Source organism: Mytilus californianus, unplaced genomic scaffold (genome assembly GCF_021869535.1).
Source record: "Mytilus californianus isolate M0D057914Y unplaced genomic scaffold, xbMytCali1.0.p SCAF_13, whole genome shotgun sequence".
Lineage (NCBI taxonomy): Eukaryota > Metazoa > Mollusca > Bivalvia > Mytilida > Mytilidae > Mytilus > Mytilus californianus.
In genome coordinates this window covers 44,688,316-44,714,425 of record NW_026262615.1, presented here as the reverse complement: position 1 = coordinate 44,714,425, position 26,110 = coordinate 44,688,316, and the positions used below count along the sequence as shown (strand labels likewise).

Sequence of the window (26,110 nt, the reverse complement as noted above, 5' to 3'; positions counted from 1 at the left end):
ATTCCCAAGTTATCTCTCTATGAGATGAAACATAGAGATCATAGCTGGGAACTAGTACGTAAACAAAACAAAATATCTATGAATATTATATATCTCTTCAAAAGAGGCTTGGTTTGTGAAACAGCTGAATTTACAAAGTGCAACCTTGATATTAAATGTTAAAACGTATTATTATTGTGACTTTTCGATGAATGTATCATCAAAGAACGTAAATACTTTCAGACAAGCAACAAATGTTTTAGGAATTTATCATATCAATTTGCTAACACCACCGCTGAAATGAAATGTGTAACTCTCAAAATAATCGATTCCTGAGTAGTAAATGATTCTGTATAAAACATAAGTATTTTGAAAATTCACTAGTTCACTAGAGTTAGAATATAGAATAGAGGCGAAAGATACCAACAGGTTATTAAAATTGTTAAGTCGAAAACGTACTGACAATGCCATTGGAAAGAACAAAAAAATGACAAAAAGCCAGTCAACAGGAAAAACCCCAGGAAAAGGACTGAGCAATACGAGCCAAACCAAAAACTTGAGACGTTCTCAGATGCTCCTAGAGGGAAAACAGATCTATATGTCACAACTGTCGTGTTGCTCATATCAGTACAAACCCTGTGATAAGTCTTATTAGGAAAGTCACATTCGAGGAATCATTATAGAAATCAGAGTCCTGGATATTCGTATCAAATGGAGATATATACTCCATATGTAGGCGCTACCGAAATGTTGCTAGATAGAAGTGGAAGGTTGGCAATTTTGAAGCTGACATCTCATATCTTTTGTGGAAAAGATTTGTTCTCAATCGACCCTCATTGTCATTTTCTAGATGTAAGTCAAGATTTATTTCTATCTGTTCAATCATTTTTTTTTAAAAGATGGGTAACAGTCGTTCAAATTCATCAAATTTTATCATGTTCATATGATTTAAGGAACAAGTCGGCAAGAAGGGAAACATATTTTGTTCTCATTGGAAATCCAAATAATTGTTGAAAACACCACGTCCTCTAAACGTGATAAAAGTGTTATGAATCAATATATCATGCATCTTGACAATGACACCTTCAGAAAATGTTTTGTTGATTCAGAACAGTTTTTGTATCCCTCCATCCGACAAGAAACATTTACGTTGGCCATCGTTATTTTATGAAACAATGAAGGGCCAATTTTTTCAATTTGTCCGTAGTTTGGTATTGAAAATACATGTGTATGTTTTAAAATCATTGAAAGAGGAGAGAGACGAAGATTATATATACTCTAACAGATAAAGGGAATTTCGTAGTATCATCATATGAATCAGGGCTCCCCAAATTTTGATTCCCGGCTTTGATCGTGGATAAAATTAATGTTAATAATTCAGATCGAGTCTTCCTGGATCACGTGAAAGACTTGGCAATATAACGTTGTTTGCAGGGTACTTTGGGTATCCAAGACAGGGGAGAAAGATCAATTTTGTTTTTCAATTTGGGTTAAATTTCAAAAGGAAATTAGAACAGACATTTGATTATTCAGGATTTTCTGCTTGGTAAGTGTCATTGGTATATGTTGAGTTTCCAAGCGAATTGTCAATACCTTATCCTTTTATCAATCAGTTTATGTAATGTGATTTACAAACTAGAGGCTCTTAAGAGTCTGTTTCGCTCACCTGTATCTACTGTGGTTTTGAAAATCATGTATAGTAAGGTTTAAATTATAATGAATAGTATTAGATACCATAATAATGATTGAGGTCAAGTTTGGTTTAATTTGGCCCAGTAGTTAAATAAAAAGTAGGTCATCCAATTGTAGTAATACAATAGTTACTAAAGACCACATATCATTATTTAAATTAGTTTTCATGTTGTGACCATTTGAAATTGTTTTTTTTTTACAGTTTTCCCATAAACTTCTATAGTAAACCCCTATGTTCTATGTTTAGCCATGGCGGCCATGTTGGTTAGATGGCAGGGTCATCGGATACATTTTTCTATTTAGATTTCCTATTGAAAATTGTGGCTAAGTTAAATCTTTTTGGTTCAGTAGATTAGGTGGAGAAGATTTTTGTAAAAGATTACAAAAATTTAAGAAAAATTGTTGAAAATTGACTATAAAGGGCAATTACTCCTTATGGGGTCAATTGACAATTTTGGTCTTGTTGACTTATTTGTAGACCTTACTTTGCTGAACATTATTGCTGTTTTAAGTTTACCTCTATCTATAATGATATTCAATATGATAACCAAAAACTGTAAAATTTCCTTAAAATTATTAATTCAGGGGCAGCAACCCTACAACGGGTTGTCTGATTCGTCTGAAAATTTATGGGCAGATAGATCTAAATCTGATGAACATTTTCACCCCCTGTCAGATTTGCTCTAAATGCTTTAGTGTCAGAGATATAAGCCAGAAACTGCATTGTACGCCTATGTTCTACTTTTAGCCACGGCGCACATCTTAAATTGGCAGACGGAGTCGTCGAACACATTTTTTTAAACAAGATACCTGAATTATGATTGTGGCCAAGTTTGGTTAACTTTGGCCCAGTAGTTTCGGAGGAGAAAATTTTTGTAAAAGTTAACGACAGACGACGACGGAATACGCAGACGCCAAGTGATGATAAATGCTCGCTTGGTACTTTGGGTCAGATGAGCTAAAAAACAACAATGTTGTTTTTGACTTTATCTGCGAACAACAACATATATGTCATGGAAGTAGGACAAGTGCTTATCAACATTTGGCTCTTTAAAGATCGATGCGGTATGTCTATTCATAGACCCATTCAGTTTTTGCTTTCTATGATTTTTTTTCAAAATCTTCACTGTCTGCACCCATTCGAAAAGGGTATCTACTTTTTTTTTTTTTTTTTTTTTTTTTGCGTTTAGCCTATTGGCTGGCATAATCATCGACTGAATCCACCAGTACTTTGAATTTGTAGTTATGTTTCCAGTTACAATTAATGGATTAAGGCTTAAGATATTTCGAGCCTTTTAGATAACACATTCGCAGAGAAAAGTTATTAACAATGTTCAGATAACCTGTAACAATATGGCTAACATGATAATATATAAATGTGGAACTATCACAGGCTTAATTAGGGGTTGAACTTAAAGTCGTCAATATTGAGATCCTGCAACATGTGTTTGTAATTGAAAATTCAAGTCGCAATTAGTTTTGCAAAGGTATCACTAGCAGTCAATTAAGATCTGTTCAGTCTATATCAAGAATGTTCAGTAGTTGATATTTACCTGTACTCAACATCTTCTTGAATGATCTGAAATGCTACTGAACAGTACCGGATCGACTTTAATCAAGCATTTTGAACGGTACTCAAATTACAACAATGGATAAGTCTGAAAATCGACTGAAATTCTGAATAATTTATTGTTCATCCTGTTTAGATCAAACGTACCGTTTCAGACTAAAAAGGAATTACTAGCGTATAATAGGTGAAAGGTACAGATTGATCTTTGAATAGGGAGGCATTTTCGAGTGAACTGATTTATGATGAGAATATTGCCCAAGTTAATGTCATCGTGACCTTTGCTGGCAAAGGAAAGTTTTAAAAATATAATTTTCATCATTTTCATTTTCATCTTTTCCAATGAGAACCGGTCTGGGAGTTTGCGACTGGCACTATCTGAGGTGATAGATGTGCGTTTGTAATTGTTTGAATGGGGTTTGTAAAAACGATTTCCAAACATAAGTAGTACAGAGAATGAGGTCAGGAAAGGGATTGTGAATAAAGCTCTGTGCGAATGTGATGAATACCCAACGGCCTTTGCATAAAAGGAAGTTTTTTACTTTTTACTTTCATTGGATTTCCGGTGAATTTATAGCATTTAAGTCCATTATTTAGATCTTTCTTTTTTCAAATATTAAATAACTTGAAAACAATTAAATAAAAAGTGTTGTGAGAATAACAGAAGGTCATTCAACATCCATTTTTTTTTTCGATTGAAAAATGAAGATACAAATAGTGCATGTACTTTTCAGTTTAATTAATAACTTCCGATGTCAGAAGATAGCTTACATGTACCTTACACCAATTCCACAAATACGTAAGTTTCGAACTAATGACATAAGGGATGATGTGTAAACAAAAAGTAATTTCATTGGTCGAATATTAGGTTCTCTTATACTTATTAAAAAAATAAATGGCGGAAAATAATTGATCTGAATTATGAATTATCTACTTCATGTTAACGTCAGGTTAGACAAGATAACTTACCTTCGACTCTTTCAAAAGATATGTGCTTGCTATAGGAAAGTTTAAGAAAAAAAATTCAAAAACAACTATTTCTTGTTGCAAAAGGTTACTTCCTGTTGACTCTTTGAAAGGTTGCAAGCCTCAAATCCGTATCCAAATGATCTTATTACTGAGTATTGTACTAGTTTAATGTTATAATCCATCATATTTAATTTTATAGGCAATAAATGCGTTGAGAAGTCATTGTCTTACTACAGTCAAAGGTATCAAATATGTATCTCTAATACCCCGGACAGTTTGCACTATTCCTTTGAAATTAATCTTTTGCAGTTTTAAAAATTGGAACATAATCTTGACCTCAATTACAAAGTATGGTTCAAGGCTTTCAAATTTGGAAATCCCTTGAATTCATGTGTAAAAGCAACATACCGTTTACTAAAATAAAAAAAAACGAATTGCTTCTGTCAAACTCTTAGCATCTTTGGGATACAATAGACAATTTAAATAAATAAGTTTGTCATTTTTTTTCGGTTACGTCCAAAAACAGTCCAAGGGAAGATAATCCTTACAAAGAATAGTGTTTGGTTAATGGGAATGATTTTCAAAAGCTCTATGAATCAAAAACAAAATTTGCATGTTGAGAATGAAAAGAAAAGCAACGGATATTAAATAATAACAATTATAACATGCAGAACACACGTGTTTATCTTTAGTACCATTCATGTATAATAGTTAACAGGACGATCAATAGTGTTCAACCTCAAATGAAATAATTTAAAATCATTCAAATTGTTCTTTGTCAGATTTAACAAATGGAAATTCTTTTTTCAAATATGAATATAAAAATTGACTTCAAGAACAACATAGAAATTACTAGCATTGAGTCGGCAAAATAGAAAACAAATGAATTGAATTATAGTGCGCTTTTTTGTTGATGGTGTTTGTGTATTTAAATGTGTGGAAACATACTCACCAGGAATACATTTTAAAACAACTGTATTCTTGCAAGTCCTTGAATAATCTGTGTTAAACTGACATTTCCGAATATCGTGTTCAACACCAAAACACTTTATGTTGCTCATTCCCACCTGGTCTAATAATGTCTTCGATGGATGTACTTCTGTTTTTCTGAATTAAATACAATTAAAAAGACACATATATAGATTGATACCAAAGTCTATAAAATTAATTGAACAATATATCACAATATCAAAATGTTTGTTAAAGACAGAATACCTGACTTGCAAATGACAGGATGAAGATCTTGAGAGATGAAGGCGTCTATTATTTACTAGCAAATGGATAACAAGATTACGAAATAGTGCATCGACTGCAATTCAGCTTTCAATTTTGCCTGTCTGTTATCGACACAACGCTAGAAAAATGATAAACCAGATGTTACTGCCACAATTTAATAGATATTGATTCTTTATCTTTTTACAATATAATCTGATAATTATATATTGTTTTGTTGACATAACTACCTTTACGTTATCTAAGTAGTCATTTTGGCACTGAAAAGATTCATAACCAACCTCTATCATGTCTATAAAACATGTTAAATTGTCTGTTTATAAATTATTAAGAAACTAAGGTTTCAATTCATGACGGAAATGTTGACCTTATATAGATTCGTGTTTATATGTCCTGTTTGGCATAAAATTTCTTCAACTGTCTTTGTTCTTTTACATCCTAGGCTTTCAGATATTCCGCTTCGTGTTTTCATTTTTAGCGATTAGAGATAAGATGCATAGAACATACATGGATAAAAGATTCAACTGGCTTATGCCTTTTCTGCATATTGTTTATAGTAAATCAAATACATTGTGTGATATCATCATTGTCTAATATTCACCTTCGTCTGTATTTGTCCTCACTTACACTAGGATGAATGATAATGATTTAACAATTTAATAACTATGTCGAGAAAGATAGAAAGGGAGATTGAGGTGTTTACATAAGCACCAAAAGGTTGTTTGATTGATAAGTGTTTAACGCCACGTTAAGTACTATTGTGCTATTTTGGGGCGGTCAATTTTTTTGGGAGAGGACGCTGTAGTGCCCGACGAGAACCACCGACCTTCTGTAGGAAAACTGACAATCATTGTCAATCATGATCGGAGCGCACCTGCCACTTTCGGGAATCGAACTCACAACTTCAGTGCTGTCAGGCTAGTGATATAGTAGTGCGATTACCTTGACTACTCGGCAACCGAGGCCCCTGTCGTCGATGGAACTAAAAGAGGGGCAAAGATACCAAAAGGACAACAGTACACAAAAATTAAAAGACTGAGCAACACGAACCCCACTAAACACTGGTAATGATCGCAGGTGTAACTATTTTAAAACAGCATATGTGGTGAAGAAATATATAAATTTGTTAAATAGCAAAAGTAATATATTTGCTCTTGTAGTTTTCACTTTTCATAAAAATCAACCTCTCATGAGGAACCAGTAGTATTGATTTCTAATAAAAGTAAATCTTTCCAACAAAAGAAAGATAAATGTGGACTCTTTACCAATTCAGGCTAGCAAAAACATAGTCTAGTGCCTCTATTCTTAAGGTTTTCACATTTTATGAAAAAAAATCCATTCTTAGAAAGCAGGAGTACTGAATTCCTATAACAGTATATGATATAAAATAGAAAGAAGCAATATTGTCCCTCTTAAAAAAGCAAGCTTATCATCGTATTCACACTTCACGAAAAGGCTACACATCCTCAGGAACCAAGATCAAAAGTACTTATTTTAAATACCGGTACAATATATGTTGCAATGAAAGAAGAAGTATGTGCACTTAATCATTGAAAAACAATTTATTAAAATCTATGCTCAAATATTCATTACATTTTATTAAAAAAAAATCCCATCCTGGTGTTCCGAGAATACTGATTTGATAATAAGAAAAGGTGGAACTTAAAATAATACAGAACAAACAGTTTAGAATCTCTACTTTTACATTTGTCATTATTTTATGAAACACGCGAATACAGGTACATGATCTTCAATAAAAAAGAAGAAACATTGGCGTTCTTCATGAATACCGATCAATTTTTTTAATAGTTGTAAACTTATAGTACTAACATTTTATTCCAAATATGCATTCCTAAGTATACAAGAAATACGGAGTTCAATGCCAGTACATGGTTTTCAGTTTCAATAAATTCCCTCCTACTAAATGGTAGCAAAAAAGTGTAAATGCAGGTTCCTATTCTTATTTATGACAAAACAATCTTCCCTTAGGTACAAAAAGTACACAATGTGGTTTTAAGTAATGCTACTTCATGTACTTGATATGCAATAAAACAAAAGAGAATACAATGCAATGGTTTTATCCCTAAAACTTCAATATTGATTCAAAAATTATTCTAAAAATCATTTTTCCTCAAGGAAAACTGACTGTAGTGAAGAGACAAATGAGGGGTGCATAAAAATGAACGTTAACAGACGAAAAGAAACAAGATTGGAATAATGACAATTAATTGAATGTGAAAAAAAATATCTGAATGGATAAAAAAAAATTATTAGTCGAAAAAAAGACCGACAAAACTATGACCAAAACGAAAAACGACGACACGACACACACAAATTTAAAACAACAACTACTTAGAAAGTTTAAAAAACGAAAAATCCAACCAAATATTGGGGTGATCACATGTGCTCGAGAAGGGTAAGCAGATGTATAACATTGGTGCTGATCATTATTAGCACATATTCGGGTTTTTTTATGTAACACGCTGTTAATAAATGTACTAATATAACAGATAACTAGTATGCTTAAAAAAATATTTTGTACATTTTTATTAACAAAACAGTTCGGTATAGGTGTCTTCGTCTATGTTTGCTTTTGTCGCGTATTGATATTAAACTTCGTTTTTATAAGAATTTTATTTTCTCACATAGGATTGTTTCAATACTGCAAATACGATATTGATCTATGGATCAAGCATCAATTAGTTGCAAATTATCAACCGATCTGTCCTGTTTCAGCCAAAGAGTAAAGCATAAGGTTGCAAGAACTGTGCATAGCTTGTTTAGAATCAAGGAGTCAAATGAGACGACAAAGATTGATTGCTTTCTTTTCTTATTTTAGTGTAAAGAAAAAATAAAAAGATGATATACTAAATGACGCCTTAAATATTTGCAAATAAGGACGAACGGTGACCTGTAGCAATTCACATCATTTCCTTAAGTCGTTGGTGGAAAGTTGTACCTCTTTTATGCCTTCAGTTTACGGCAAATAATACAGGATATAGGTTCTATTTCAAGTTTAATACTTGGCATAACCATTTAATTCACATACTGATTTTGATATCCCAACATACGACATGCAACAGTAGCTTCTTCATAACCAAATCCATCAGCACACACAGTTCCCCACCGTCCAAATACCTTAACTTCAAGTATTTCCATGGAATTTGATTTCGTCCGGATATCCAGACCTGTCCAAAAACCATACAATTATAACATGTTTCAGCTCTAAAGTTACATCATTACGAGTATTCATAGCTTTATACAAGACAAAATGCTTCTTGACTTGGATAACGTTCATCGAAAGATTTAATGAAAACAACAAATCAAAAAAATCAAATCCGTTTAATTTTGTTAATAAAAACAAATGTAGTATATAAACTCATCATAGATAACAGGATTGCAATTTTGTACGCCGGACGCGCGTTTCATCTACAAAAGGCTCATCAGTGACGCTCGAATAAAAAAAAGTTAAAAAGGCAAAATAAAGTACGAAGTTGAAGAGTATTTCAGTTTCCCAATTGTGAACTTTCCATTTCTATGTAGCAACATTCCAGCAGCGCCTGCATAAAGAGTATATATCTCCCAATTGATACGATATTCCCGGGCTTGTGTTTCCTATCATGATTTCCTTGATAGAGGATTGCTGCGCACAAGGAAGCTATTAAACCAAGAGTTCCAAATGGTGAAGTTGAAATCATCCCTTCGTTAATTTTACGGACGCCATCACGAGTTGGTTGACCGTTATGGAATAACCGTTTCACAGATGATATCGGATATGTTCCTTATGTCGTAACTACAATACCCTCCCTTTTCACGAATGTGACTTACCAAATTTGATTATTTACCGGATTTGTAATAACATAAGCAACACGACGGGTGCCACATGTGGAGCAGAATCTGCATACCCTTCCGGAGCACCTGAGATCACCCCCAGTTTTTAATGGGGTTCGTGTTGCTTAGTCTTGTTTTCTATGTTGTGTCATCTGTACTATTATTTTTATTTCTGGCCATGGCGTCATCAGTTTGTTTTTGATCTATGAGTTTGACTGTCCCTCTGGTATCTTTCGTCCCTCTTTTGAGGACCCAGTATTCCTAAAAGTTTGACCAAATACAGCAAAGGTAATATATTTCTGAGATAGAAAAGCCGAAAGTTTTGCAAACAGTTAAATTATTAGTATGACCATATCAATGTTAACGCATGTTTATTGCATTTTTCCCATTTTTTGGAAATGTGGAAAGGGGATTTTGACTCTAAGTGCACTATTAAAACAGCTTATTTGCTGACAAAATATATAGTGTTGTTAAAAAAAACAAAATGGCATCAGGGGATTTTGACTCTAAGTGCACTATTAAAACAGCTTATTTGCTGACAAAATATATAGTGTTGTTAAAAAAAACAAAATGGCATCTATACTCTTGCATTTTGTATATGTTATGATAAGGAGGGTTTGAGCTCTTAGTGTAGTTACAAATTAAAACAGCATATTTAATTGAATTTTGTATCGAAAAATAAATAATTTTTTTAAAAACAAACAGTAGTATCTTTGATTTGACTAGCAATTTTCACATTACATTCTTCGTGGAATTTGGATTCTAAGTGTAACTATAAAACAGCATGTTTGATTAGGAAAAATACAATGTTGTTAACAAACAAAAGTAAAATTGAGAATGAAAATGGGGAATGTATCAAAGACACAACAACCCGACCAAAGAATATATGTGTATGTACTACTGATAAAATTGTATTTTCACATTTTATGATAAAAAGTTTTTGGACTTTAAGCGTTACTATTCAACGGAATATTTGGTGAATAAATATATAATTTTGTTTAAAATAAAACAAATAAAGTATTATCTTTGCTATTTTATTTTCATAGGAATTCCGTGAAAATTACATAACAAGTTATAGTTTAACCACATCAGTTTTGCTGTTAATAATGTGTTTATCAAGAATAACAAGTTATATCTATATAACATTTATTAATTCATTTACTTGACATTACCACAATCCCGTCCTCTTTACCCACTAAAAATTTAAAGCTTAGATTTCAAACATAAAAGCTCTTTCGCATATCCTTGACATGAACATTCACGTCATTTTCTTACATCTACGTCATTAGCTAATATCAATTCTACAAGCTTAGGTTGGATCGAGCAGCAAAAACCTTTAAAAACACAACAACAAAAAGAGAGAGTAGAAAAAACAAAGCAATATATAAAGACAAAATTCAAGGGTTTATTAAAGGTGTCATAATAAAGCCCCCATAGTTCACCGATGTTCCAAGCTCTTAAATCGATTGAAAATACAAATTAAGGTTACATAGTTACGTAAACTGGGGGAATAATAAAAACCAGTATTAAAAGTTCTTTCCTATGACTAATTAATGTGCTTTTGTTCTACATATCCTATTTTGAAGATTTTTTTTGTCAATTTGATTTTGTTTTTAAGTCTGAAACAACATCGAATCATCAAGCCATGCTGTTAGCACGTAGTTTCACTGTCTTTGAAATCTTAAAAATGTCATTTCAAAGGCACTCACCACAGCTTATCGATATTGATTCTTGGTATGTACAGTCTGATCTTCCCCATCCATTAAATCTGCAGTTAGCAATATCCGTTTCTGTCCCCAAGCACTTAAGATCGTCCATTAGAACTGGTGTATTGCTTAAAAAGCTACCATATGGTGTCTGTTTGGGAATAACTGGGTGTCTAAAAAATGACGTAAATTACTTATAAGCAATGATTAGTAGCTATTTTTCAAGGGATAAATTGCGTTACAAACTTATACTTCATAGTGAATATTTCCCTTTAAGAAAAAATTAAAACTCTTCATAATTTTTCCTATAATGAATATGATATTATATATAACAATCCTCGTGCAGATTAGCGTTTTTTGTCTTCTTGTTTTGGTATTTATGAATTATATATTTGGAAACAATAACGTGAAAAAATGCAATTATCAAAGGGGCAAATTATATTTATGTTCTTAATAATAACATTCACTTGTAGACCATCAACAACAGTGCATAATCAAATCGATGTCCACTTGGTTTTTTTAAACAGAATTAAACTTTGGAATATTAAATGTATTACTCATTTATATATACCTTACAAGCAGTGTGATAATTGAAAAAACTTGTTCTAACAAAATAGGCATTTTTAACGATAGTCTTCATGGTCTTGGGGAGCACAATATATCAAAACATTTGTACAAAGGTCTCATTACCCGGACTAACCCATCCGGTATGCGAGGCACTTGCCAAGTATACATATTCTTGAAAATTAAACAGTAAAGGAAATTTATCCAGCATAACATGTTCATATCATGTACATGTAAAGCTGTATATATTTTTGGAAATCGTGTACTTAACCTTCGACTAATTTACCTTTTCTACTATCAAATATCAAGTTTTTGGAAAAACATGTGAACCTTAAAAAATTACACAGAAAAATACAGATCGTACATCATTATCAGGATAATTCTATATGTTCAGTCCTTTTTTAGGAAATGTGACCATGAATGGTTCCGAATCATTGTGTGTTTGTTGAATATTTGTCACTTAATTTATGTTTTTCGGTTTGGTTTGGTTTTTTTTTTATATAACAGCAACCTTAAACTCTGACCATTGGTCCTAAATTCAAAAAGATTAACATCTTCCAACGGAATAATATTGTTTCATTTTAGTTAAGCAAGGGAAAAGATAAGATTCCATTCCAAAAGCATTTGTGTCGGACCAACGATTAGGCGTAAGGACGACCAAATGATGGACGACAAGGCGTCAGCTCCCGACACTGTATATAATGTTTGATGAATGTCGTCCACACCGCTTTTTGGGATTTGCATTCATCAGTAACGAAAAATAATTTGGCCTTTATGCACAAAACAATCGAATTTCTGGGCTGTTCGGTGATCAGGATAAGAAAAATATTCAGGTAAACTGTCTTTATCATATTTAGACAAAATGGTATAGTATGAATTGTTGTTTTCAACCTCATTAAAAATTCATTGTTGTTGGGGGGAGGGGGGTAAATTTATTGTACCCATTTCACTTTTAAAATTATATCCATTCCAATTTAGGATCGAAAAAGTAAAACGATGTCGCTTGCTTTGGTGGGGTTTTTGGTGCTCAGTTTTTAGTTATCTTTGTGGTGTTTAGTAGGCTGATGTTTGTCTTTTGGTCATTTTTCGTTTGTTTGCCATGGCTTTGTTATCGCGTTTTCAACTAATGAGTTTGATAATCATTTGGTATCATCAGCCTCTGTTTTACTATGGCCCATTGAATTCGAAAATCAAAATCTTTAGGATTATATCAAATTGCATTACTCGTTATCAGAGTAGCAAACTTGTTATCTGAGTAGCAATAGCATTAGTCTATAAAATATGATCATCATTTACATTTGGAACTTTGTCTAAAATATCTCACGTTAGTGCTAAAAAATTCTTGTATTTGATCAAAAACTTCCAGAATATCCTCATTTCAAGATATTGTCCCGAACCAGAGTCTCCCCCAAAATTATTAAGTAACACAATGTTTTAAAAATGTGTTGGTGTAGATAAAAAAAAATTCTTACATTTGTTAATGCTCATATCTAATTGTCAAAAAACTGTGCTTAAAATGGTTCCATACTTTACCTCTTAAAATTGATATAGATGGATTTTACTTTTTTGTTACATGTGAGGCCAGAAAGTTGTTTTTCTATCGTACTTCTTTTTTCTTCTTTGGGGAACTAATAACGCATTTAGATTGGTGTTCAGATGCAATTTTAAATGAGTGATCAAGTGCTAAGGTGATTGGGGGGGGGGGGGGATACTATATATTCATTACATTCATCTTAAATGGCCCCAAGAAAGTTGTATCATAGATTTTGAGACCCCGATGTCAATTGCCTTATCTACTCACGTCTCCAATTCCCAAGTTATTTTTCAAGAACTTATAACGCAATTAGATTGGTGTTCAGTTACAGCTATACATGAGTGATCAACTGCTAAGATGATGGCCAAATGATCTGTTGTATCGCTCAGTAGCTTTGATTATGCTTGTAAACTTTAGTTTTAATCCGAATTCAGATCTCTGATACTGCAGAACGTATAAAAAATATTTGGTGTACAGATGCATCTTGCTGATTACTACTGCTTCAAACAAATCAATCAATCAATTCAATCAAACCTTTATTTTTTTTACTACAAGGTATAACGTCCAGGTTTATATCTCAGATATGAAAGGCCAATTCAGTTTCATAATGAGGTTTGTATGCGATGTATTGGTTTGTATAACTTAAATAAATTTAATTTGGAGTCAGAAACCTTATACTTACGACGAGCTGAAACCTAAAGTATGACATAAGACCCTTGCATCGTTGATATCAAACATATCGTCACAAATTGTTCCCCAAGTTCCATTGTGATAGACTTCCACGCGACCTTCCGTAGGTTTGCTTCCACCACTTAACCTAACTGGAGTTACTGAAGGAAATAAAAAGCAAAAATGTTATAATGGTTGATCATTCAAAATACATTACTAAAAAAAAGACGTTAGTAAGACAGAGGCTTTAGTCAATCTAACTGTACTGAACATATGTTCAATAAGACATGTTCTGTTATTTTAACTCAAAAGTATCATTTTTACATACCACATGCAATGCCAACGTCCATAAAATGAGTACAATTGGCGTCTCCCCAACCTCGAAAGGAACAATTACTAATATCAAGTTCATTCCCAATGCAGTCCAGATTGTCCATCCAAATATCGTTTATTCCTTTGCCAAACTTTGAAACTGGGTAAACTGTTGCTTGTCTGAAAAAAAACCAATTAAACAATACATATAATCATTTAAAATTGTCCGTGTGTCAATCTAGGATATACGTTGTTATTAATAAGGGTGCTAGCTAACAGTGCCATATCTGTATTGTTCCGAAATTTTGTAACAAAACTATCCGCGTCTCTCTGTCTCTCTCTCTTACCAAGCTGTAATACATGTTTAATTTCATCGTTTGTTCCTTTTAATTAATATTGATTAAAATTGAGAATGGAAATGGGGAATATGTCAAAGAGACAACAACCCGACCATAGAACAGACAACAACAGAAGGTCACCAACAGGTCTTCAATGCAGCGTGAAATTCCCGCACCCGGAGGCGTCCTTCAGCTGGCCCCTAAACAAATATATATACTAGTTCAGTGATAATGCGGCGGGGTTAAACATGTTTATGAGATCTCAACCCTCCCCCTATACCTCTAGCCAATGTAGAAAAGTAAACGCATAACAATACGCACATTAAAATTCAGTTCAAGAAAAGTCCGAGTCTGATATCAGAAGATGTAACCAAAGAAAATAAACAAAATGACAAAAATACATAAATAACAACAGACTACTAGCAGTTAACTGACATGCCAGCTCCAGACTTCAATTAAACTGATTGAAAGATTATGTCTTCATCATATGAATATCAGGCACAATCCTTCCCGTTAGGGGTTTAGTATCATCCCATCAAAACCTATATGAGAAGAAAATAACCCGTGTCATGCCAACAACTGGTTTTTAAATAAATGTGTTTAGTGCCGATGCAAAGACCCAACAAGTGAAACAATATTAACGCCAAAATATGCAATCTTTAATGACCTGACAACAGTATCGTAACTATATCCCTTCTTAATAAGTCTATTTAAAGGTTTTGTTAGCTTCAGAGGTGAATACTGACATTTTTGTGCTTTATAAAGAATATTTCCATAAAAAATTGGATGTGAAATACCTGAACGTATAAGAAGTCTGCATGTTGAGCTATATTTACGAATGATGTCCTTATACCGATGATAAAATTTAGTAAATGTTTTGACTAGTTTGTGATATCGAAAACCCTGGTGTAATAATTTTTGATTGATTATTTATCTTACAAATGTTAATAAATGATAATAATGTTTCTTTCTAGATTTGAAATATATGTGGTTTTTTTTTCCTTCCGTGTCCAATACATTTGTTTTTCTTCAAGTTTTAGAAAACTCATCGTAGATCTGTTTTACAATCTCGTTCTTTTTCCTCGAATGTGATATAATTCAATGAGACTTATCATCGAATATGCACTTTCATGAACAAAACGACGGGTGCCACATAAGGAGGTGGTCTGATTTGCCATCCGAACACCTGAGATCTCCCCGGTTTTTGTGGGGTTCGTGTTACTCAGTCTTTAGTCTTTTTCCGTGTAATGCTTTGTAGACTGTTTGTCTGTTCGGGATTTTTTTTCTTCATTTTTTTTTTGGCCATTGTATTGTCAGTTTTTTTAAACGGATGAGTTTGAACATTCATTTAATATCTTACACCCTTCTTTTTCTTCATACTTAGTTGTGATTGAGTTTAGATATGGCTAGAAATTGAATCCATTGTCTTTATATAAAGAATGTTTATGCCAAACACTTTTCTAATATATCATAACATAGCATAATGTATTATAGACTTTTTAAACATTTCTGCATCGTTCGGGACACCATTTGTAAATTTTACAAAGCTCTTTAAAGATGATGTTAAGTACAATTAAAAAATACTGCTGTTTTGATTGTGCAATATTCTAATCGACATGGACTCACTTCTTATCATATTTCAAAATTAAATGTATCGGTTTTGCTTGTGGTGTATCTATTCTTAGCTAAGCGTATTATATAGTGTTTACTTTGTATTCGCTAAAAAAAACTGAGCATGCTTCAATTACAGATTCGCATTATTGCCCAGTGTATTAAAACTTTTACTTACGCATTTTTATATCCAAGCATTCCACAAATGACCTTGGCATCATTGACATCAAAACTTGTGTTACAGATTGTTCCCCATATATTGTCATGGAATACTTCAACTCTTCCCTCTGTTGAGGAAGAACCATTGGTTAGCCGGACTTGTATGTCTAAAAGTCGATGCAATGGTTAATACAAAACTTTCCATTATAGTAATAACAAGAAAATATAATGGTTATAACGTTATATAGTAACACTAAAACCGACAACAAAATCACTTATTCAGCATGTGCAGTGTACGTTTATCATAGTATGTTGTATTGATTTGTTTCAGATATTGTGACAACGGGTGTCTGTTTCGTTTTTTGCGACCTGCTATCTATTCTTTTAAATAGAACAAATAAGAAGTTATGTGTCATGCATTTGTGAACTGATTATCTTTTTAAATGAATAATAGGTAGAACAATCGGAAAATATTCCTAACCTATATGATCATTCCCATGCAAAGCATAGGTCTACATGACAACTACGAGTATGTAAAATAGAGACGAAAGATACCAGAGGGACAGTCAAACTCATAGATCGAAAACAAACTGACAACCCCATGGCCAACAATAAAAAGACAAACAGACAAATAATAGTACAGATGACACAACATAGAAAACTAGAAATGTTATCCAGGTTTATGTATTTCACTTTGTAGCCGTCCTTTGAAATGAAAATATAGAAATTTACACCAACTTTATGGAACTATTAAGTCTTAAAGTAGTTAATATTTTAACTATAAACAAGAATGATACATCGAGCCAAACAAAGGCAATTATTTCCACTGAAATGGATGAAAATGAAGCTGCAACAGATTGCAGAATCACACATTTTGATAATAGAAGCTACTCTGGTGAGTTAGCGTATATTAACAAAACTAGGGAATTAGAAGCATTTTAATTTCAACTTAAATGATATTAAATGTGAATATACAATCAAAGAAGCAAAAAAACTATATAGCTTACCACAATTTAGTCCAACGTCTTCATCATGTCTACAACTTCCTTTAGCCCAACCACTGTTTCCGCATAATGATATATCCGTCTCGTGTCCTATACATTCTAAATTGCTCAACCAGATTGTGCCATTACCACGACCAAAGTGTGAAGCAGGGAATATAATTGGATGTCTACAAATGATCGATACAAACAATGACAATTTTTATTATATATATAGCTGTCAATTCCAATCAGCAACTTCATGTTACAAACTGTAGTTCGTGCAACATCAAAACGAAAAATATATCACTTATTAAATATTTTTTTCCGAATATATACCTTCATTGTAAACGCTCAATCCCAACATATGGAATAGCGTAGATCCATAGATACTTAAATACTAATGAGTTTTTGACCAAAGTTCTACTTTATTTTAATTATATTAAATGAGGTTAGTAAAGTAGAAGTTCTGTAGGGGACTGATTTGGATTATGTATATCAATTAGATTTAATAAAATGAATTAAAAATTTAACACTACAAAGAAAAGTTATTTTTTTAATGTCTAAATATAAATATATCAGCAAAGTAGAACTGTCTAATAACTGTATAGTTCATTTTATCTCCTGGTGTGTTCCTATTATTATTCAAAAGGTTAAACAAACAAACAAACAACTGAAGGTCAACGCATTGTCTAGATCCAACAATGGCAAGAACATTGTAAGACGTTGATAGAAACACAGATTTTGTATATGTTATAAGTGATATCCAATACCTTCAAAATATAACTTACTAGGATTGAGGAATATTAAATGCATAATAAATAATAATTAGTGAAGCTTTAAGATTATTATTTATATTTGGTTTGGCTGTAATGATATTTTGAAACAATAATAGTTAGTTATCAATTTAAATTATTGCACAAATAGAGATTCAGAAATATATGTTGATTTAACATGTTAAACTTTAAACATTTTCCAATTTTTCATTTTGTTTTTGCTTTCTTCTGTTAATTAAATATGACACTTACACTAACTTCTTTCCTATCATACCACAAATAACCTTAGCATCTCTTTGATCAAAATTTCTACTACAAATCGTCCCCCAATGACCGCTGTGGAAAATTTCTACCCTGCCTTCATATTTGGTTTTTCCACCCTCGAACCGAATAGGAGCTGAAACCAATATTATATAATGTGATAGAAATAAGCAACAACAATTCGCGTTGTCCGTTTCATTATATGAACATGATAAATTGAATTACACAACACGTCTTTCTGTAATAATCTAAATTATATTATTTCTTTGTCATTGGAAAGTATAAGTGAAGTCTTAAAATTAATTAAGGGGAAAAAATCTGACTTAGATATAGACCTTTTTTGTTTTCGAAGTTACCTTATTTCAAATTACAAAGATAAACAATTATTTGAGATTTGAGTGCTCATGTATAAAGCATATTATCAACTTATTTGGAAGAAAAATAAAAAAATTTCCTGATTCATTTCATCTTTTTGTTTAAAAGGTTTTGGATAAATTAGCATCATATGAATACAAGAATGTGTCTAGCAGGGGGATACAATTATTACCTATAAGAATACCTCCATTCTTCAATTTTACAAATATATCTACAGGGTATAAAAACTAGCAGTTTTATAATTTTTGCTTGAATGAATGTGTAAAAGAGATAAGTGTGGTTCACAACAAAGTAGGATTTTTTCTCGTCCGAAAACGTGTACAATCTGGTATCTACGTGTTCAATCCTTAAATACGATTACTAAGACTTTCAGAAATTATCAAAATAGTCATTCATGAAAAAAATTTTACTCCCGTGACCAATAACATAAGTGTTTACTTTTAAATGTACTTTTGGCCAATACATTAGTGTTTTAAGACGTGTAAAAGTTTTATATTGAATCTTTTGTCAAAGTGCCGGATTTTGCTCACTTACGGCACCACTAAACTAAGCATTCAACTTGACTTTTTAAACGTCTGTTTGGCTTCTTATTTTTTTGTTTGGTTGGTTGGTTGTTTGAGTCTTTTAGGGTTTTTTTCGTTGCTTTTTTTTATTTTTTTATTTTGCTTTTTTTTTTTTGGAAAAGGGGGGGGGTGCAAAAGCTGAATTATTGGTTTCTGACATACAATGTCAACATTCTACTTTATTCTTCGGGCTATATTTTAGAAAACTATGCACTTTCTACGTATACTCACTGTGTCCATGCAACAAGTTCAGTAATAAGGTTAACAAAAACTACAATACAAATTAAAATACTACATGATAGCTGTATCAGATTAATCTTGATAATAGAAAATAGAAAATATGACAAAATAATTAGTAACAACAAATTGTGATTTCGTTGCAAAGAAAATATTTAGAGATGTAAAGTTCTGACCGCACATCCAATTACAAAACCCAGATACAAAACGAAAGGGTACATACGGAAAACAATTGACTGATTAATGTCACAAATATGTATTAATAACGTAAATAAATCCCTTTACATATACATTTTCAGACTTTCAAACTGAATACTCAATGACATACGATTGTAGGTACACGAAAGACTGAACGAAATCTTAGATTGATAATTTAATATTCATTAGCTATGTTCTCGGAATCTTTAGATTCAGTACTTTGTGATAGCACAATTTATGTAAATTGTGCATCTTCATTTGGAACTATTTAGAAAGTGTATTCTTCCTAAATCTGATATTTTTTGGACTGTCACTGACAAACTGTTCGGTCATAAATTGTCATTATATTGTTAAACTAATTAATATTCTATCGAAATCATTTTATTTGCAATACTTGTTCGTCAAAGTAATTTTATTAACATGTAACGATTTTCTTAATAAAGCTTTTTGTGTTATAAGTAACAAGGAAGTGTCAGTATAGTTTCACAAAGTCGGAAATTTGTTTCAAGATAATAATTTTGATAAATGATAGATAAAGTCACAGCTTAACATAATTCTAAAGTTTTTTTACGTATAGAATAATTAATCCTTTAGTCTTTTTAGTTAATTCTTATTCAGCCTAAAACTCAAGCGACATAGTTTTGTTTTATTCTATTTTTTTTTAAACCTTTTAGTGCTAGTTGTATTATTTCATTGTCATTCGGTAATCTCGTTTCTATTAAGAAATTGTAACAATGTAAACATCCGCCTAATTTGTAATACTCGCACTTTCCATCCTGAATCATTAAATTGTTAACTACTGCGTAGGACTTGTGTCTAATTCTACCAGTGGAGTTAAAGCGAGTATTCTCAGGCAAGTGAATAGGTCCTAGTCATTGTCTATCGTTGGCATCGCCAACATCTGCAACCGGTCGTGGGTTCCAACTCGTTATCATCGTCATTCCAGTAGCCAGTCTCCTTTTTACATTTATGGTGGAGGAAATCCAGAGGCGTGTTGACTTTTTAGTTCGACACATGTTACTAGTACTTCAAGCAGCAAGTGGCATTTCGACAAGTTCCCATCATCTACGATTTCAGCGATGGAATATAGTTTCCGACCTCAATGGAGAACTTGAACATTTTATTCCCGTCAGAATCCAATGTATGTCAGATGTGGATTACAAAATCATTGCGTTGGAACATGTTCAGCAATAGATAAGCAATGCCTCAAATGCAACAAATTTTGACATTATTCAAGGCAATGTTGGAGATAATCAATAAAATCTTCAAATTGTTTACATCTCGTCAAGTAGAAAACAAATCGTGAAAAGCAACGTGATAGTAAAAGACTGAACGAATATTTTGAAAGACAAAGTGCGATGCGCGAGTTGCCATTCTTTGGCATAAGATTTAGATCTTTTCAAAATTGCTTAGACGTTTCTGCCATACTTCGTTCCGAACTAAAGTCTGTAAAAAGTCGACTGCATGAATGTAAAGTCACATACAGAAAGGATACCACAAAATTGCAAGATCAACTAATAGAGTTTGAGCGTAAAAACACAAGCTTAAAGAAGCAAAAAGAAGACTCAGCAATTCAAGATCCAAAAACTATCCAAGAATATTCAGACAAAATTTCTCAACTTGAATCCAAACGCAGTGATAGTGAAAATTTTGTTAACATAATAACAGTTCTTAACAAGCAAACTCAAACATTGATTATAGAACAAGAAGAAAAACACAAAATTGAAAAGGACAGACTCATTTTGCGTAGTGATGAACTTTATAAAATTTTTCTGGTATTATCGGATGAAAATAATCGATTAGAATTTATTTGAACAATCAGCAAATAGCAACAAACATTTTTGAGAAAACAGACATTACCGTAGAAGATAGATTTATTTAACCACAAGGCGAGGATGCTTTGGATTTCATAGGGGAGGGAATCTGTGAAGCGATAATTTGTGTAAATTGTGCATCTTCATTTGGAACTATATAAAAAGTGTATTCTTCCTAAACCTGATATTTTTTTTAACTTTCACTGACAAACTGCTCGGTCATAAATTGTCATTATATTGTTAAACTAATTATTATTTTATCGAAATCATTTAATTGGCAACATATGTTCGTCAAAGTAATTTTATTAACATGTAACGTTTTCTTTATGAAGCTTTTTGTGTTATAAGAAACAATGAAGTGTCAGTATATTTTCACAAAGTCATAAATTTGTTTCAAAATAATACTTTTGATAAATAATAGATAAGGTCACAACTTTACATAGTTCTTAAGTTTTCCTACGTATAGAATAATTAATCCTTTAGTCTTTTCAATCAGCCTTATTAAGCCTTAAACTCAAGCGACAAATTTTTGTTATATTCTTTTGTTAAACCTTTAAGTGCTTACTGTATTATTGCATTGTCATTCGATGATCTCATTTCTATGAAGAAATTGTAACTATGTAAATTCTTGATTTAAATGTGTTTTCTGAAGTTATGACTTCAGTGAGAGTCAGACATTCGAACTGACAACATCCGCCTATTTTGTAAAACTACATGCATTCAATCCTGAATCATTAAATTGTTAACTACTGCATAGGACTTGTGTTTAATTCTACCAGTGGAGTTAAAGCGAGTATTCTCAGGCAAATGACTAGGTCCTAGTCATTGTCTATCGGTGACATCTGCAACCGGTAGTGGTTTGCATCTCGTTATCATCGTCATTTCAGTATCCAGTCTCCTGTTTACATTTATGGTTAAGGACCATCGTCAATCCAGTAGCCACTCTCCCGGTTAAAACTTACTTGATGAAATGATAAAATTGCACAACCAGAGCAATTAATTTTCATCTGGATTATTCGAAATAAACATTTTTTTTTTCTATTTAAAGCAAAGGAAATTTGTCTGATTTACCAATGGATCTATCAAAATCAATGTTACTCTTTTACTCAAATGCTCTATTATTACTATGTATTACTGTTCGAATCATTGTCTCACAACATTTAAAATGTACATGTAGTTTGTTTTAAAATAAAACAAATACAAACAAAAATAATTCTGTGCAATAATATCATTTTACTGTTTGATGTGTTTAGTTTATGGGTCCGTTTTTTTCATATTCGTTTGTGTTTCTTCCCTGCCTCTATAGCTGGTTTGATTTGAGGATTTATTTGATATTTTTTATGTTAGATGCACGCCTCCTAAAAAAAACAGAACAAAACGAAACGAAACGAAAAGAAACGAAACAAAGGAGACATAGATTATCTGTCATGAGAAACGTCTACGACGACGGCTACGTACTTCTAACCGTGATATATGCCAAACATACTTCGTCCAATCGCATATTGCATGGTTTGTATAATGTGTTAATAAAATGATCAAATATGGCAAATCTTTTTATTAGCATACGACTTAGTGGTTTAAAACCTTACTTGTAAACACACCATTTCGAGGCATTGATGCGGATATTTTTAGTAGAATTGCAAGATTAAGAAAACAAAAATTTGTCAGTCGTTACTGTTTGACTCCAAATGTCGTGTTGCAATATACATTCCTGGCGTAACCAACATACGGATATAGTTTGAGAAGAAAAAGAGTTATATTGAATGGCAACACATGCAAGTTATGCCTACATGAATTGTACTTTTCACAGCTATAATATCTTTAAATACTAATTATGAGTACGATTTTGTAGGTATGTTTCGCCGATTATACTCATTAGATTAGTTAAAAACTACGGCTACCTTTCTTAGCAATTATTTGGTACATTGTGTGTTTGTGTTCTTTTAACATAACGTGTCATTCGAACAAACTATCAATATTTTTGTGAAACTAATTTTTATCCAAACCATGACAAATGTGATCGAAACCATGTCAATTTTCGATATGATACTTTACGTGCGTAAGTATTCAACAAACACAATTCAAATATTGAAAGTTGGACGTAAAACATTGAATCAAATATCTTATTAACTTTGTTATGCTTATTAAAAGAGAACGAGGTCAATCGGTCCGGCGAGTGACCTTACCAAACCATGACTAACTGTACCAAATAGTAACAAAATCACTGTACGAAACGTGTCTCGATATGACAACGCTACTACCCGTGAAGATGTTTTCATTTTATTACATGACAGATATTTCACATGCGAACTGGTTATTTAAGGACGAATCAATAAACTGATAAAATAACACTGACCGGAATTTCTTTCATGACTTCTTATCTGACCTAATAACATTTGCTGATATGAAAAGTCAACGGACGTCTATCAGAGTTCAAAGTACATAAGAACTAGACAGTTGATGTCAAAATCAAATGTGCCATGGGTTTAAATCACTTTACCGAATGGACCTAAGTAATTGAGTTATTGAAAAAGAATTATTTGGAAATGCATACAAGTCGTTAGAATATAGATCATGGACTATGTTTTTTTCTACCTATATATCTGTAATAACTGCGCTAAAATACGTCCATTATTAATTTTACAAAATTCAAATTCAATTATGAATAATGGAATAGTTCATTATTCATTATTCAACCTGTTATATCGTCTACAAAACAGGGACATTATTTCATTGAATGTTCATAAAATACATCAGAAATAAAGTTGATTATCTTATCTTATTTCATTTAACTAATAGCTGTTCAAATAGCTACCACAGGGACTACAATGTATGCAATGTGTTCATGTACGACATAAACAAACAAAGCAGCTAATTTGTTTGTATAAACACAAACACAAAACGTCCACGATATATAGACATTGCAAGTTTATTATCTTTGACAGAAGAACATCTGAAATCAAGCAGTTCTATAGAACATAATCCGTTGTCCATTCGTTTGATGTGTTTGTGCTTTTGATTTTGCCATTTTATTAGGGACTTTACGTTTTGAATTTTCCTCGGAGTTCAGTATTTTTGTGATTTAATTTTTTGCTTAAAATTACACATGGCGTGCCTAATACTTTTCTTGGCGAAAATTCCAGAAGTGGAGACAGAATTAAGCTTCTTTTAATTTAGACATTGACGAACATAGCATTCCTATATCTTATTTAGAACGCTGTCACAATCAGCATGTCCAAACACATTTTATTTAAGGAGAGACTATACACATACGCAATACAAACAAATTACATGAAATACGGTTATATACACAGGCAAATTTGGCTCACGTGAATTTCACATGAATCACAAGTTAAAATAACGTGATATATTTTACATGAAATTAATCTCAAACGAGATGTAAGGTGGATCTAACGTGAAATTTAAGGTTACCTAACAAGAGGCTGTAAAGGTAAAGAGCCTTTGTCGCTCGCCTTAATCTATGCACATCTTCAACAATGGTAATTCTCCAAAATTAAAGACTAAAATGTAATTCATGACTAAATTCTCTTTTCTTTTAATTATCTTGTATTGCTGATCATTCTTTATATTTACGGTCCTACATATAATTTCTTTTTACGATCGTTTTTGTCCCAAAAAAATGCAAAAATTGGTAATTCATGATTTAAAGAATATAGCTCTTATAGGAAGTCAACTGACACATTCGTCGATATTGACCAAATTGAAGATCCTATGAATGCTTACAGTTTCGATTCACAATCTTTTTTTTTTCTTTTTTTTTTTTTTTTGTAGTTGTTGCAATAGCTGAATAGTATAATACTCGTTTTCCAAGGGCAATAACTCATATAAGGGTTGTCATGACTATTATTGGCTACGTTGATCTATTTGTAGATCATGTCTTGGACCAAAACCAACAAAATGGGAAAAAAAACATAGTCATTCAAGGGAAATAATTCCTATATGGTTTCAACTAACGATTTTGGCCTTATTGACTTATTTGTAGAACTGGTAAATGATCATTTTCTCTCTGTCTGTAATAGTTAAAAGGGGTCATCTGACAATTTTGATCAAAATAAACATTGGAAAGATCTTGTCATTAAAACCTTTTTGGACAGTCTCTATCTGTAACAGTTTTCAAAATAAAATACAATACTTGCCATTGCAAAGAATATCTAAAATATTAAAGATTCATTCATGTACAAATCATTAAAATACAATCCTTTTACTTTACTTTTCTCTTTTGGAAGGATTCCCAAAATGTATAAAATAATACTGAACTTACACATATAGTCCAAAATTGTTTCATGTTTTTCTTTACGCTGTCATTTGAACCAGGTGAAAAGTAAATATGTAACTGGCGCGTATAGATAGAACTGGAGATTCCGTCTACTTATTCACTTGACCTCTTTTAGCTATCTTCGAATTTTGATAAATATATTATATTTTTAGAAACATGCGTAGCTGAAGTGAATAAACTTTGTGTGCGAATATAAGACAATGGAAAGCAAAGTCAACAAACGAAAAAAAGGACACTTTACCCTATCAAAATTATATCCTAGATAGGAATGAAATGTTTCCTTGGGTATATGAAACATTTATTTAAGGACATTGGTGGTAATAATGATTACGTTTTTTTTTTTATTCGTGATGGACAGGGGGAGCAAAATGATGAAAAACACAAACATGAAAAAGCATGGGAAAGGGAAACATATATGCTCATCTGTCGCTACAGGCACACTGTC

General features: G+C 32.1%; 1 protein-coding gene across 1 annotated transcript in view; it reads right to left on the bottom strand.

Annotated features, from left to right (window-relative positions):
- LOC127723952 (scavenger receptor class A member 5-like) overlaps positions 1-16,187 on the bottom strand; it is a 17,969-nt gene extending 1,782 nt beyond the window's left edge. The window contains exons 1-2 of the mRNA XM_052230668.1: positions 16,184-16,187; positions 13,758-13,905 (exon numbers count right to left, since the gene is read on the bottom strand). Of these exons, the coding sequence (XP_052086628.1) occupies positions 13,758-13,905; positions 16,184-16,187 (152 nt within the window). The remainder of the gene's footprint in view (positions 1-13,757; positions 13,906-16,183) is intronic.
- Positions 16,188-26,110: the final 9,923 nt, after the last annotated feature.